Genomic DNA, 16,338 nt, shown 5'->3' with positions numbered 1-16,338 from the left:
TTACAATCTGTGATTCTTAAAATATAATAACAATTCAAACCACCAAAACCATGAACAGAGCAGTAATAGAGATTGAATGTCTCTGTATTGTTACATCTACATATGTTTTTAAAAACAAAAACCAACCAGCATATATCACATTTTCTATTTATTATTTTTAGAGTTAGATTTAAAAACTAAAAAATATAGATGAATAATACGTTTATTTTTTTCAATTCAAAAAATATATTCAAGTTGAAAACTTCTTTTCAACAGAATATTTAAACTCTTTTTTAATTGAAATCACAAACATAATATTTAAATAAATTGAAAATACAAAGTCTTATAAATTACTAGGGATGCTCGCAATTTAGCGGTTTGGCGGTTCGGTTGCGACCAAAAAATCTCAAATCTGCCATCCGTCCGCTAAATTGACGGATTAGAAAAAATCAATTCACAACCATCCGCTCATCATCACGCATCCATTCAAAATGCGACGGATCAATTCGATTCGATCGATTTTAACGGAAAAGTATATCCGCTGCTTGCCCCCACTTCTTGCTATCCTAAACCGCAAACCATTCTGAGATCTGTGAAAACACTCTCATTCAGCTCTCTCTCTCTCTCTCTCTCTCTCTCTCTCTCTCTCATAAATAATCTCGGTTATCTCTCAAAATCGCTGAATTGTATCGAAAACAACTGAATTCAATTATATCAATAATCTCGGTTATCTCTCAAAATCGCTGTATTGTATCGAAAACAACTGAATTCAATTATATATATAGAGAGAGAGAGAGAGAGATTGGAATAGGCAAGGAAAACCCTAGTTTCTTGGCAGATCTGAATTGATTCATCAATGGAGGCCTCCCAAGGAGGATTGGAAAGAGAGAAATCGAACTCATCATCTTCTACACCTGTCTCAATCGTTACCAATTTCTGGAAGGGTAACTGCAATTTCAATTGTTTTTTCGTTTTTATTTTCGTATCATTGCATGTTACACTGAATTTCTGAATAATTGTAGTATTGATTATTTTTAAATTCTCACTGTTTTAGGTAAATAAGCTAGACCCAGTGCTCAATGTTCAACTAATAATCAAATAACTGACAACAAGGCTTGTATAAAGGGGACATAAATAAATTTATATTCCGGAGAAAAGCATATGATGAGGATGTTTTTTTGTTGGGATGAATTTGGGATTTTAGTTCCATTAGTTTGTTTTGTGCCATTTTGTGAATCATGTGAGTGAAGAGTGCACAGACACTGACTGTTTGAAGATAATTAGCTGGCAACTGAAAAGATTCCATGTAATGTAATGCCTTGACTGAATATGGACTTGTTAGAAGCTTATTGGCTTCTTAAAATCTATGGAAGTGATCAAGTCTGGATGCGTGACAGTGAACTGAATTGGCTTTTTGAAGGCAATATACAATAAACCTTCCACACTTATAACCTTCCTATAATTGGATTACCGGAAATTCTCATGTGACAGTAAATCATCCTCACTTGGTTTCTCGAAAATTATTAGAGGATTAAGGTAGGGAGACTATCTTTGTCCATTTTTCTTTTTACCTTGATGTTGGGTAGTGTGTTGTAGAGTGAAAAAGGGTTCCCTTCTTTCTGTTTTTCCCATGCTTGAGCTGGTTGATTTTATTTCCACAAATTTGTGGATGGCACCTTGAGTTTTTGACAATTCTATCAATTAGGTAAAGTATATGAGATGTGTCTTGTGATTTTTTCCAAATTTTCTTGGCTTAAAAAATTTGTTACAACATGATTCCAATTTTCGGCATAATAGAGGTTAAAAGTATATTACAAGGGACTGCAACTTTGGTTAAATGAGAGATTCTCATTTGGCAAACATGGCAGTGCCCCATCCCCATTGAAAACAAATCTCTGCAATTCCATGTGAGGAGAAGAGGTAAAATCAAAAACACAAATAGAAGAAGGCAAACCCTGACCAGAATCATTGCCCCTATTCAGATGATACGGAATACATACTTCATGCCGCGTAAAAGAAAAGGACTTTATAGCACGAGGCTTAGTACAAGTACAAACCTTTATAGCATGAGGTTTAGATAGTCTTGAAGGGTGTTTGGAGGTATGCCCCTTTGTTTTTTGTACTTTGTTCTTTGGCTTGAATAAAATTTAAATTACCAAAAAAAAGTACATACCTTGTCACATGATTCAAAATCAGAAACCTTTTCACAATCCCGATCCTCAAAGCAAATAAGATTGGAAGAGTCAGTCATTGAATCTTCTTCAAATAGAGTTGTCTAATTGATCTCTGAATCATCAACAAATTCGTTCTTAGTTTCAACACCAACATCATCTTCAGATTCCATCCCAAAGAAGAACTATAACCCACCAAGGCTTCCACAACTTACCAAGAGTCAATCAGAGCTTCCTCCACAAATGCTAAATCTATTTCAACAACCAAAGATGTAATCAGATGATCATCCTCTCCAAAATCTTGTCTCAAGGCCTCAACTTTGAAATCATAGTATCCAACCCTAACCCATTTGCATTTTTTGAGTGCAGCCCTATCAATGATCTCATCTAGGCCAAGTTGAATCTCTACCTCACTCAACCTCGAATTGAGGCCTTCGAAGCCATCGTCCTTGAATAATCGATCATTTGATGACACTGGATAACATGATCAGAAGCCTTGACCTCCTTCTTTGAATCAACTTGATGAACATCCAACTCTTCATAACTAGCCAAAGTAGCAAAGACATTATCAAGTGGAAAATACCATTGCCTCCAACCCCAACATTGAAAGGTCTGTTGTGACTTTCATTCCTTACCACCTTACCATGAGATCACTATAAATAGGCACGATTCAAAAAACTTGCATTCCCATCAATCTCAGAAATACCATGCTCAACCTCTGAATCAAGCACCAGCTCTAGCTTTTTCTTATCTTCAACATCGACCGATCGTCCCAGAACCTCAGCTTATTAACATTCCGAAATTGCAGATATTTGTGGGACCTATTATTAAGTAGGCCTTCAAAGATTTTGGGTGCCATATGAGTTACCCATTTAGCTTAGCTACATCGGGTATGATGCTAGGACATTGGGCACATGATTAATTGATAATGCTTTTTACCTTTGTGGAATTTATGTTGGTTTTGTTTTGGGAGAAGTCTTTTTTTTTTTTTAATAAAAAATCTGTGCTGTGAAAGACTGTTAAATACAATTTTCTTATGTTTATGTTTGGAGAAATTGAAATATGTTATTTACTGGTCTATTTATATTTCTTTCTGTTGTTTGCAGACTTTGATTTAGAGAAGGAAAAGAGTGTGTTGGATGAACAGGGGCTTAGGATAGCTGAAAATCAGGAAAATAGCCAGAAGAACCGCCGGAAGCTTGCAGAGAGCACTAGAGGTATACGACATGCTTTTATTCTTTTAACAGTTGAACGATCATGATTGGTTCAGACTCAGGACAACCATCATCATTGGTTCAGACAGGCTGACATTCTGTTGCAAGCATGCAAAATTTTGAATTTATCTACTTTTGGGAACATTTTAGAGGAAAACAATATATATATATATATATATATTCATCATCCCAACGTCAAAACGCCTTCAACCCAGTGTGCAGCTGGTGTTGCCCAAGAGGCGAAAGGCCCAAAGCTCCATATATATAGAGAGATTTTATGATCAATCTGTGTAGCATACTTCTTATAGTTGCATATTGACAGATTTCAAGAAGGCTTCAGCAGAAGAAAAGTTGGGTTTGTTCAATTCTTTACTTAAAGGCTACCAAGAAGAGGTTGACAATCTTACTAAGAGAGCAAAATTTGGAGAAAATGCGTTCCTTAACATTTATCAGAAACTCTATGAGGCTCCAGATCCTTATCCAGTTCTTGCTTCAATTGCCGTAAGTACTAGCTTGATTTTTTCAGGTTGTTCTATATACAAGGTGAACATTCTTTTTTAGGCATCCATTCAGTTCAAACATTTGCACCTGCCATCATGGCATCTCACTGTTTTTCCATTATATTTAGCTTCTAAGATTGAGATTCAAAAAGCGCCTTGCTACCCTCTCCCATTAGTTGTGATTGTTTGACACCACTTGATCCCTCTTTGGTCAAGGCTTCTTGCTGTGGCATGCATCAGTTGGATGACTCCTTTGGACTCTTTTTTTATTTTTATTTTTTATTTTAATAAATAAAAATAAAATAATAACAATAATAATTATGGTTAGTTTTATTATGTTCTATTCCGTTCCTTATTAGGTTGTTTTTCGTTCTCTATTTGAAGAAAATTGTTACTCTGAGTATGCGTGCATGTGTGCTTGTTTGTTTTGATTGGCAATTTGTTTTTGTTTATTGCTAATGGTTTATTGTCTTTATGCAGGAGAAAGATTTGAAATTGTCTGAACTAGAGTTTGATAATCGGAAAATGAAGGTTGAACTTGAGGAATTCAGGACAGAGGCAACCCATCTGAAAAATCAACAAGCAACAATAAGAAGACTTGAAGAGCGCACCCGCCAGTTAGAACAACAGGTTAGCACTGCTTTGACTCAGTGGAGTGTTTTATTTTGGTGTTTTATCATACTTCTATACTTGACATGGTCTTCAATATTCTTGCTTATGTGGACTTGTGACAATTGTGTTGTATCTTTAATTTGAGAGTCAAAACAATGATTAATATGCTGGTTGAGCAGTTAAGTTATATCATAGATGTGCATGTGGTGCAATTGACTCTTTTGTTTTTCCTTTTTTGTGTGTGTTTTTTTTTTTTTTTTTTTTTTGGGGGGGGGGGGGGTGTCAATAAACAATTAGGGGGCAAAGTGTGTGTTTTTGAACTTAAAGGTTCTATTTATTAGACTATTTATAAGTTTGAGGTTTGCTGGAGGAGGGCAAGGAGACTATTTGTCTTCATGCATGGAGAATATCTCCTCATCTTTGAACTAGGGGACAACTCATCCCTGGACAGGTCACTCAACCCCCTTTGGTTCAATAAACGAAGGTATCTCAACTGTCATTCGCTCTCATGACCAGACTTTGGGATTCGTACGAGGCAGAGTGGTAGGTATGATGTACCAAGCTGTGTATCAGAGGAGACACAGTACTAGGTTTCATATGTTTTGTTAAGCAAGGTGCATACTTTAGTTTTATTTCTATAAAACAGCCAAAATATTTCTGTTTCCTAGGAAACCAATACTAGACATTAGTGGAAAACCAAAATTCCAATTTTTCTATGGAAACACCATGAAAGGCAATGAAACTCACAGAAACACTTAGAAAAACATTGAAACAATGATTTTTTTTAACACGCCATAATCCTTGAACAAAATTGTTTATATTTTTCTCCTTTGTCATTTAAAATAGAGAGAGAGAGAGAGAGAGAGAGAGAGAGCGAGAGAGAGAGAGGTTAATGTCTGCTTCAAGTAGTATATTTGTGTGTACTTATTTACATAATGCACATATGTGTCTGGATATAAATTATTGTGCTCTGCAAGATCATTATGCTATGAAAATGTCCTTTGTTGTGCTTTCATGTATTATTTGTATGAGCTTCCCCCTCTATTCTGCTCGATGACCTGAAACGGCCTAAAAATTATTATCGATTTGCATTATGTACAACAATCATTGGAGTAATTTGCTTTTTAGCTGACAGACATCATGATTTGTACTGGGGGAACTCAACTATGGTGAAAAAAGTGTACTGCCTTTTTGTGGTTTGATTTTATTTTATTTTTGATGCATGTACCTTCTGATATGAGTTCAGATGGAGGAAAAAGTGAAAGAAATAGTGGAGATTAAGCAACGCAGTTTAGCGGAAGAGAACCAGAAAACATTGGAGGTCTTAAAAGAAAGGTAACAGCTTCTCTGGCGGCATGGAATGTACTGAACTTACATGATTGCCATGTAAATCGATTGGATTTGGATTTTAATCTGAAACCAATCCTTTGATCCTGATTGGGTATTGTTGAGTAATAGATTTGATCCATTGAAATATGGCTTTAGGGTGAAGAACTGAGCAGAATATGATCTGATCATATTGCAAAATTTATTACATTACTCATTTATGTAACATATGTGTGATGCATGTAGAAAAATGATTCATGTACCCACTTGATTGGACACAAGGCTTAGTTTGGTTTGGTTTGATTATGTGTGATGCATAAATTATAGTTATATTTATATAAGTTAAATGGTTATAGTGTAGTAAGACCACTACATTAAAAAATTGTGTTTAATCGGCTAAAATTCAAGCTGTTTCTCAAAATTTTATATCTGTTAATTCTTGCTGGATTTGATTGGATTCCTTGTTGACAGATTCCAGTTTAAAGTGGACTTCTTTTGACCCATCTGAATATTAGATGTGGTCCAATTATAATCTTATTGGGTTGGATTCTGATCGACCTTGATTGGTTTGAATCTAAGTTGTTTACAGGCCTATCCCAATTTCATCTGACCAAGGATAGCTAATGAGTTTAGATTATTGTCCGTGATCCCTTCATAGGCATGCCAATTCAAGAGCAAACCAGCAACATGATGTTCTTGTATTTTGATAGTTTCATATATTTACTTCCCATTCTTAACCCAAAAATATATATATAAATATATGTTTTGCTTTGTTATGTACTATAGTTTATGCTCCATTTGTTGATGCAGGGAACAATTATTGCAGGATCAATTACGACAAGCTAAAGAAAGTGTTTCCAATATGCAAAAATTACATGAACTTGCACAGAGTCAATTGTTTGAAGTTCGTGCTCAATCAGGTTACATACTAATCTGTATCAATTTTATTGCAAATTACACACAATTTCATGGTGCCCTACCAGATATTTGCATTGCTAATATTGTGAAAATATATTGGGATCTTACTTCCATTTGACAATTTCAGAGGAGGAGAGAGCAACAAAACAGTCAGAGCTCAGTCTTCTAATGGATGAAGTTGAACGGGCTCAAACTCGCCTTCTTAGTCTTGAGAGGGAAAAGGTGCATAACAAAATCATTGCTTTATTTTATTTTAGTTCTGATTTATAAGGATCAGATCAGACTAACCTGCCTTTTGGATTGTGTTAACTTTGTGGTACAAGGCACGTTTACTTGGTGGGTTTGTCTTCATCTTGTGTTTTTTGATTTAAATGTAAGACATATTCAAATGTGTCCTACTAGTAAAAAAAGAAGAAAGATCTAGACATGCTTCGGACATTTGGGGGACATACGTGTCTATTTCTGGGACACACGTGTCTATTTCTTAGACACGTGAAACACATTACAAGTTTGAATAAAATAACTTGGGATCTAATGACAAAAGTATATTAAAGTATATTTATACCTATTAATCCATCCTCCTATAAACTTTAGAAATTAGTACTGTTGTATTTTTTTTATTATCTTTAAATGAAATATTCATATATATGATGTACACTAAATTTGAAAACCTATACTCCCTCCGTCCCAAAATAGTAGTTCCTTTTGGGGTATCTAACTTTTTTTTATAGTACAATTATTGCACTTTAAAAAAATTGATTTTCCAAAATTACCCTTTGATAGTACATTTTTTGGGGAATATCAATTGTCATAATTATACTTTTTGTATTGTTAATGAATTTTAAAAAAGGGCAAGATAGGAAATTCATAGTATTTTAGTTCTTAATTTTTGAAAAGGAACTCATATTTTGGGACAATGAAAAATAGAATAAGGGACTAATATTTTGGGACGGGGGGAGTATATTTTTTGTGTAGTATACTTCACATGTCATGTCTTGCAGTTTTTGAAAATGTTGGTGTGTCCGTGCTTCTTGGCAACCAAGTTCTTGCTGTATAGTCTATAGGATTAATTAGCCTTAAGGAACAGTTCCTTTTTCTGACATTGGAATTCATGCTTTTAATAATTTCAGGTTCATGGATGGTGTTTGCTCATTCTACTTCTTTCTTCTTGTGTTTTGTTGTAAATGTAGTTGATTGCCCCAAATTTTTGCTGAACTTCTGTGCAGGGAGTTCTTCGTTCGCAGTTACAATCAGCAAATGAAGATAATGGAAATAATAAAAAGTGAGCTTCCCACTTTTATGCCAAAACTGCTTTTTTGTCTTGTTTTTTGTTTTTTGTTTTTTGTTTTTCCCCGTCTGGTCTTACAATAACTATCCAAATCTGTGAAGGAAAGTAAAAATAGCAAGCTTCAATTTTTTGTTGATATTTCAACCTTTGCAAGGTTGTGATCTTATCACCAGAACTCGAATCCTGGGATTTAACCAATTGGAGGAATTCAAATCATGTGATTTTAAATATGTTAAATCATTTTGATGTTGAGTTTTTGATGCTCCAAGTTAGGCTTGGTTATGTCAGATCAGACATGAGCACTTGGAATTAAAGGCTAGATTCAGAACCTGCTGAATTTGACAAATTCCTGATGCCATTTAAGTTGATCGAATTCGTGTTCCTCAGACACTATTCCATTTGCAATATGATTGGGAAAAGAGTTTTTTTTTTTCCCCTTTTATTATTACATGTTTATTTTAAAGTATTTTTTTGACAATTGAATAGTTAACGGTTGACTCGAAAAACAAAGAAAATCGATTTGGTGGGATCAAAGAGCCCTAATATGACGAGTATTGGTGGAATTTTGATTTGAAGAAGCACCTTGAATTGAATTAGGACAAACTTCTGAACTATGGCTATTAACATGGAAATTTGGGCTGACAGACATTGGTTAAATCATCAGTCAAATTTGGCATAGTAATTATTAAATTGGAAAACTTAAATTATCTGCAGTAGATCAAAAATTTGGGGCTTCGGTGAAAGTGATTCGGAAAGAAAAATGTTCATGAGTTTGCAAGTTGCAAACTGTGCACAAACCAAAGTATCTGATCTTAATGTCCATTCCTCTGGTTGCAGTGACGATTTGGATTCAAATAGCATGCTTGAAAATTCTTTAAGTGCCAAGGAGAAGATGATATCTGAACTGAACATGGAACTTCACAATCTTGAAACTACCTTATCAAATGAGCGGGAACAACATGTGAATGATATCAAGAAGTTGAATGCATTGCTTAATGAAAAGGTACATTATTTTTGTATTTCCAGTTCTTAGTCTTATGTTTATGAATGGATACACTTTGGGTAATAAATTAATTTATTGTCACTTACACTTTGCACGGAGTCCTGTTCAATCACTAGCTCAAACAAATGAAAATTGTGAAAATCCTTTCCTTCATTTGATGTCAACTGCTGGATAACAATGATTCCCTAGCCTTGATACTTTATTGCATATTATTATTTCCCAGCTTCAGCATTGGCTTTGATACTTTGGCTCGACTCTCTTAAAATGAGGACTTCTAGAAATTCCCATGTCCTATGTTAGAATTTCACTTCTTCAAAGGTCACTGGTAATTTCAATTTTTCAAAGGTCACTGGGTTATTTTCTTCTCTCTCTCTCTCTCTCTAAGATTGATATTGTGAGCTCTGATGTGTAGAAAATATATTCTCATTTACTAGTTTTTAGTAAATGGCAAACTCCAATTCTCTTTCCTGTTGATGATCTTCCTATGGCTGACTACTTGAAAGTTCTTGAAAATATATAGCAACGTCTACTTTGTGTTTAAAAGTTAATCCATTGGAGTGAGTAACTTCACTTACTTCTTGGTTGACTCTGCTTCTGAATTGTTTTTGTCATATTTGGTGGATGTTTTTGCTGCTGTAATATTTTTTTGTTCTTTGTTAATCCACAGGAAGTTGCTTTTGAGGAGATCAAGAAAGAGCTTCAGACAAGGCCTACGGCAAAATTAGTAGATGATTTGCGGAAAAAGGTCAAAATTCTACAGGTGATTTTATCCCTTCTCTACAACTCACTCAACTATTTGCTAGTTCTTTACAATGAACTCAGTTTTGCTTTCCCTGAAATTACTGTAAAAATTTTCTTGATTCAAAATTGTTGCCAACTTATGGTGATGCTGCCTCATGGAAATTATGTACCTATTAGTGATTAGATAGTAAAATTTATTTAGCCATAACTCGGTTTTTGAAGAGAGTTTTTTTTAACCAACTTATTCAATGCTTCAAAATCAATCAACATGGGCAAAAAGGTGGTTAAACCCACATTAAATGAAATTCATGGATCATCACATTTAACATGTACATTGCATAAAGTTAATCTATGGCCAAGTTCTTTGACATGTTTGGGTTCAGTGAAGAAAATGTTTTCCACTATGCCTGGAATCTGAAATCTGAATATTTTCAATGTTTGATTGGAATTATGATTGTTTGATCCCCTGGAAGGTCTATGATTCTTGAGAATGTCTGATGCATGTTGCCTAGTGGTCTTTCTGGTTGAGTTAAATCAGTTTTTATGGGACCAACTGGAGCTTGACTAATGTACACTAAACTAGAGGTAGTACACCAGCCTCACCGAATCTCAATTTTCTCAACCAGAAAGTGATGTGAGCAACAGTTAAAGGTTGCGGGCCAACATGTTTGGGGCTTAGCAATGGCCTTATAAGTCATAATTTATTATTGTACTAACATGATGGCACCGTTATTATGCTCCTGTCTGACCACCACTGTTTTTATGTATAGGCAGTTGGTTATAATTCAATTGAGGCTGAAGATTGGGAAGTAGCTACTAGTGGGGAAGAGATGAGCAAACTTGAGTCTCTACTTCTTGATAAGAACCGAAAGATGGAACATGAACTCACACAGTTGAAGGTATGAAATCTTTCCGGTACCTTGCTCATTTATGAGTGCATCTGTTCCTAGTTTTCTTCAACTGTGTCATATGCAAGGATCCATCTATATCTCGGGAATGACAATGCTATAGATATAGAACCATGCCTTAATGTTTTGGAAATTTTTAACTGTAATTGTACTTTTACCAGTTTCCATTAATGATATGCAATTATATTAATATCTCTTCACTGCTTTCAGGTTAAACTTTCTGAAAAGACATCTGTGCTGGAACAAGCTGAAGGCAAGATAGCAGAACTAACAGCGACGGTTAATGAACAACAGAGATTAATACAAAAGCTAGAAGATGATATACTAAAGGTTCGCATCAAAGAATTCTAAGATTCTCAGCCGTGCCTGTTTGTTTACTAGATATATTATCTACATGTTGCTGTAGATGCTACTTTACTTTTGCATTGATCTGCAATGTCATGGATGGTTAGACCTATCTATTTGGCATCAGACATGAATTGATGTGGCTCGAACAAGTTCCATTCAGAATTTAACTTAACTGTTGAGTGCATTTTTATTTGTTTGCTTCTCTATTATAGTGTAGAAATTGTTAAGAAGTTAGTTCTCAACTACCTTTTTTTCATGTCACTCATTTTTACTTCTGATGCAGGGTTATAATTCCAAAGATCGAAAAGGCACTCTGTTTGATGGTTGGGATCATTCAGAATCTGTAGCAACAGAGGCATCTGAAGTAAGCCTTTTCCTTTTCGTTCTATTTTTCATTTACCTATATTCAAGATATTTAAAGAGCAATAGTGACGGCAATTATTCTGGGGTTGTGCTTTGTTGTTGTTATCTATGAAATTGTTTTTTTGGTATAATCTTCACCCTGCCACTTGGTTATTTTATGATGAGCCTGAGCTCAGATAATTAATCAAGAATTAGGATTAAGCCATGGAATAATGGAAGGCTTGACGGAGGTGACTGAAATTCTAGAATTGCCAACAAAGAGTCCTATTTCCTGTGAATTGTGGAAAATGCATCCTTTGGGTTTATGACTTTGTGTACATTTTGGGCATGTTTGGTTTGTTTCTCAAAATATGTTTTTGGAAGAAAAAAAATTCCAAAAGCATGTTTGGTTGAAAATTTGTTTTAAAAAAAAAATTCAAAATCATTTTTCTCTCTACTACACATCGGTCAATCACTTTTTCTCTCTACTCTCTCCTCAATCACTTTTTCTCTCACACCCATCTATTCAACTACAAAAAAATATAAAACCATCCCAAACTCCAAAATTATTTTCAAAATATACAACCAAACAAATTTTCAAAATTTCTAAACTCTCTCTAGAAAATTATTTTTGGAATAATATCTCAAAATTCAAACCAAACAAGGCCATAATTCTCTTTCTTAGCTGTTATGCGTCCCAAGCCCAGCTTTCATCTTCTAAGGTATTCTCAATTCTGCAATGCAGTTAATAAAGTACCCACACCCACTGAAATTTCTACTGCATATAATAATACTTTGCAATGACAAATTCTTGGGATATTTTGAGTATTGAGATTGCCTTCTTCTGAGCTTTGAGGGCATAATTAAATTCAATAAAGGAGCATTTCTACAGTATCATTATGAGTATATAACCAACGTTATTCTTCATGTGCCATGTGTCATCAGAAGCTGTCGTGAGTGGTCATTTGCAACCATTTGGTCATGTTAAGAAAGTGCTTATTCTTACTATATAATTATTCGATTGAATAGTGCTGATTGCTTGGTTAACACTTCACACATATTAATCATAGTATCATAAATCATGATTCATGATACACGAGGGGGACACTGGTTGAGTGGTTAAAACTCAGCCTGTCAACCTTGAGGTACGTGAGGGCAACCACTTTGTGTTAATAATGCTAAAGGTTAGGTCTGTAACCCCCCCCCCTTCTCTACCAGTACCAAACCCCCATCCAAATATGGACTAAACTGGGCATACTTTTGTATATATCATAATTTCTGACATTTGTTTACAGGAACATTCTGTATTACATTACAATTCAAATGACTGAACTTAAATGTGTTCTCTGCATGATGTTCTGTTGTCCTACCGTGGGTGTGCCTTTTTTCATGAATAATGTCTATGGATCAGAATGCAGATCAAAGACATGTTTCCTCAGATCAAGATCAGAGCTCAATGCTTAAGGTGATTTGCAACCAGCGAGATCGGTTTCGGGCACGCTTGCGAGAGACAGAAGAGGTATGTCATTTCAGCTTGCTCATCTCATTTATTGCTGTTATTTCTTTTTGGGTGAGAAAATGGAATAATTTTTTTGTTTTTCCTTTTTTCTTTATTGCAGTTGTGTTATTGTCTTTGTTAGATTATTGATTCATTTGTTTGATTTTCCCAATCTTTACTTTTCTAGGAAATAAGGCAATTGAAAGAGAAGATAGGGGTACTGACGGTGGAATTGGAAAAAACGAAGGCTGATAATGTTAAACTTTATGGGAAGATTCGTTACGTTCAGGATTACAATCTCGAGAAAGTAGTTTCTAGAGGATCAAAGAAGGTTTTCTATTGTATCTGCTATGATGAATTTCTTACTGTTCTAGTAATTTCTTCTAGCTCAAATTTCTGTCATTTTCAGCATGCAGAAGACCTAGAAAGTGGATTCGGCTTGGATGTGGAATCCAAGTATAAGAAGATATACGAGGATGATATAAATCCTTTTGCAGCATTTTCGAAGAAGGTTTCCTACTTTTTCTTCCTAAGCTTTTTGTCTAACTTGCATGAATTATAGACTTGTAATACGTGGTTGAATTGAGCATATTATTGGATTAAGCCTGCTAAATTCTTGTTCCATACTTAATCTTGTAGTTAACAAGAAGAAAACAATAGCTTGTGCAGCATCCTCTCTTGCAATTTCCTAGGATTCTGTTGCCATGAATACTGTGTGTATAGATCTTTTATGCACACAACTAAAAAGTGTAAAAGGCTTTATCTGGAAAGAACCATTTGTTAGATTTGATTGTGAATCAACCAATCAATTCAGTAAATCAGGCATGGTGCTGATTCACCCAAGAATTTGCATCAATTACGGCTTGAAATGAGCGAAATGTAAGATTCAAATTATGAATTGTATGATTAAACGACTATGGTTTTTTACATACATACAATGCAAATAAAAAAGACAGTAAGATAAGTCTGTGATAAAGGACATGTCGCACTTGACCACGAGGAGATCTTAACAAAGAGCCAAGTAATCATGGATCCATCTATACATGTGTGTGTGTTTTGTACATAAACAGGTTCATATATATATATGTGTGTGTGTGTGTGTGTACATCTTACTGTATCCTCATCATAGCTGTGTCAAATTTTAGAAGTTTGGACAAATGTGATAAATAGATGCACTGCCATGCAACAGAACGTGTTAGGTCAATTGGTTGCTGCATTTCTTGCAAATCTCACAATGAAGATTATTTCGGAACTAGTTATGTGTTTGCAGTTGGCATATAATTTGTATAATATATGTTATTCCCGCATTGCCTTTTTTATGTTTGTATGCTATACTCTTTTTTGTGCTAATGTTTATCAGTTGTGGATCATGTGCTTACTAAATTTTTACCTTGTGATCAGGAAAGGGATCAAAGGTACAAGGAGTTGGGTTTAAGGGATAAAATTACACTTAGCAGTGGACGTTTTCTTCTTGGCAACAAGTATGCTTTCATAATCCTTAATATGATTCTCTACAACACAGCTACATTTGTTTAGTTAACTATTCTTTTCCTTCTTTTTTTATAAAAATTATTAACCTATAACTTTTACAAGATTTTGAGTAGAATTGCCTCGAATGCAGTTGTCCATTATCATCATTTGGTTGATAACTTAAATTTGTTATCAGGTTTTCACTTTCATTTTTTTCATGCATCCTTGTTGGGTTAAACTTTTTATCTCAAAGATGTGTGAAGAGTGTGGATTTTAACTTCTTGTATTTTGTCAAAAACATAATCAAATGAGGTGGAAAAACTGAGTCAAGAACAATAACATGCTGATTTGGCTTAATTCACAAAGACACTTACAAATGTGTGATGTTGCGCCAGTTGCCCCACCCCACTGAAAAAATATGAGAGAGAGAGAGAGCCTAGCCTAGCCTGGTTGACCCATGGATTTCTTGAGCTTAGCTCGTCTGTAACCAACTTCCAAACACATTGTTGAGTTTTTCACAAGCAGCTTCCAGATGATAGCTCTTCCTGTATTTAGGGTTTGTTTGGCATAAACTAAAAAATCTAAAAAGTCAAAAAGTCACTATCCTATTTAAGTCATCATCTTATTTAAGTTACATCACCTCTCTACCACATCACTTCAAACCCAACCCATATCCAACTCATATTTCATAAAAAATTAAAAAGTGCACTTATTTAGATCATCCCAAACAACCCCTTGGTTTGAAGCTTGTGTAGATGCTTCAAAGCTTGTCCATTTCTATTTACTTGAAATGAGTAAATTTTGTGTATTATGTATTCTTATTATGGACCCATCTATTTAGGTTACTTTCATGTTTTTTGAATAGCTTGAGGAGGAGGGGGGGGCACAAGGGAATGGAAAAATTATCTCCCAAGGAAAGTGGAAAAATTATCTCCCACGGAAAGTAGGGTGATTTTTGTTTCCTTTTGTTGTGTGTGTAGAAGGAAAGCGGGTTGTTTCTTGATTTTATTGGTATGTGCTTATATATCAGTGTTTTTTGAATCACAAAAACATAAAGAAGAGGCTCTTTCTCTTCTCTTCCCTTCTACACGATCTAAAGGCCTTCTCACTCTTGGAATATTGATTCACAATGAGCGCTCCTGCTCCTCTCGCTCCACAAATCAGTTACCAGTATTTGCTTTTGACCTAAAATTATTCTCATGTTGTCTTGAAATTAAATGGAATATTAATTCTAATTATGGAGAGGCTACAATAAGTGGAATAACATACCTAATCTCTTGCAGATATGCGCGGACTTTTGTCTTCTTCTACACCATCGGGTTGCATATTCTTGTATTCACATGTCTGTACAGGATGTCTGCTCTGAGTTATCTCAGGTAACCCCATCTCTCAAAGCATCTTCTTGATTCTACCAACCGATGTTCACTAACTCAAAACTGTATTTTCTGCAGCAATGGTCCGGAGGAATCCCTCATTGGAGTCAAAAACCTTAACCTCCCACATGCACTATGAATGCCACATATCGTTTTTTAGTTTTTTTGATTTCCCCGCTCACTAGAGATGGGAAGACATAGATTGAAATACTACTGATACCCTTACCAAAAAAAAATACCACTGATACAAGTGCCTTACAAAAATGTTTTGCAATGCAATGTACATATGACACAGGATTTTATTTTTTTTTTGGCTTGTTGGGAATGGAATGTGTTTTTATTTGTCTTCTGCCCATGCCTGATGGTTCAAAGAAAACAATGACTTTGTTTCTGCTTGATTAATCTATGATGTGCCTTCAGCAAATTGGATTTATTTAGGTTAGATTATATAATGTATGTAAATCTATAATTGTTCTTATAATTTTAATAAAAAAATATATAAAATTTGACAATGCTAAACAAAGGGTGATTAGGGTGGCATCCATCTTCTCCAATATTGGTAAATACGCTGAATGCACATTTTAAGTTAAAAGCTGATAATTAAAAGGTAGAAATTAAAAATTCTCTGTTCAGCTTTTGAAAAATCA

General features: G+C 34.7%; 1 protein-coding gene across 1 annotated transcript; it reads left to right on the top strand.

Moving 5' to 3' along the window:
• The first annotated feature begins 532 nt into the window (after nt 1-532).
• LOC114263717 (protein CASP) lies at nt 533-16,115 on the top strand. The gene is made up of 19 exons (XM_028204311.2): nt 533-923; nt 3,257-3,367; nt 3,687-3,865; nt 4,345-4,494; nt 5,723-5,811; nt 6,613-6,722; nt 6,848-6,942; nt 7,947-8,002; nt 8,846-9,011; nt 9,679-9,771; nt 10,523-10,651; nt 10,871-10,990; nt 11,292-11,372; nt 12,762-12,869; nt 13,036-13,179; nt 13,258-13,359; nt 14,250-14,329; nt 15,602-15,694; nt 15,770-16,115. Exons 1-19 carry the CDS (start codon nt 836-838, stop codon nt 15,828-15,830), a joined length of 2,055 nt encoding a protein of 684 aa, XP_028060112.2. The 5' UTR covers nt 533-835; the 3' UTR covers nt 15,831-16,115.
• The last annotated feature ends 223 nt before the right edge of the window (nt 16,116-16,338 follow it).

Source organism: Camellia sinensis, chromosome 4, assembly GCF_055761805.1.
Source record: "Camellia sinensis isolate YWXY chromosome 4, ASM5576180v1, whole genome shotgun sequence".
Taxonomy (NCBI): Eukaryota; Viridiplantae; Streptophyta; class Magnoliopsida; order Ericales; family Theaceae; genus Camellia; species Camellia sinensis.
The sequence above is the reverse complement of the archived record's forward strand: the minus strand, read 5'-3'. Positions and strand labels throughout refer to the sequence as shown.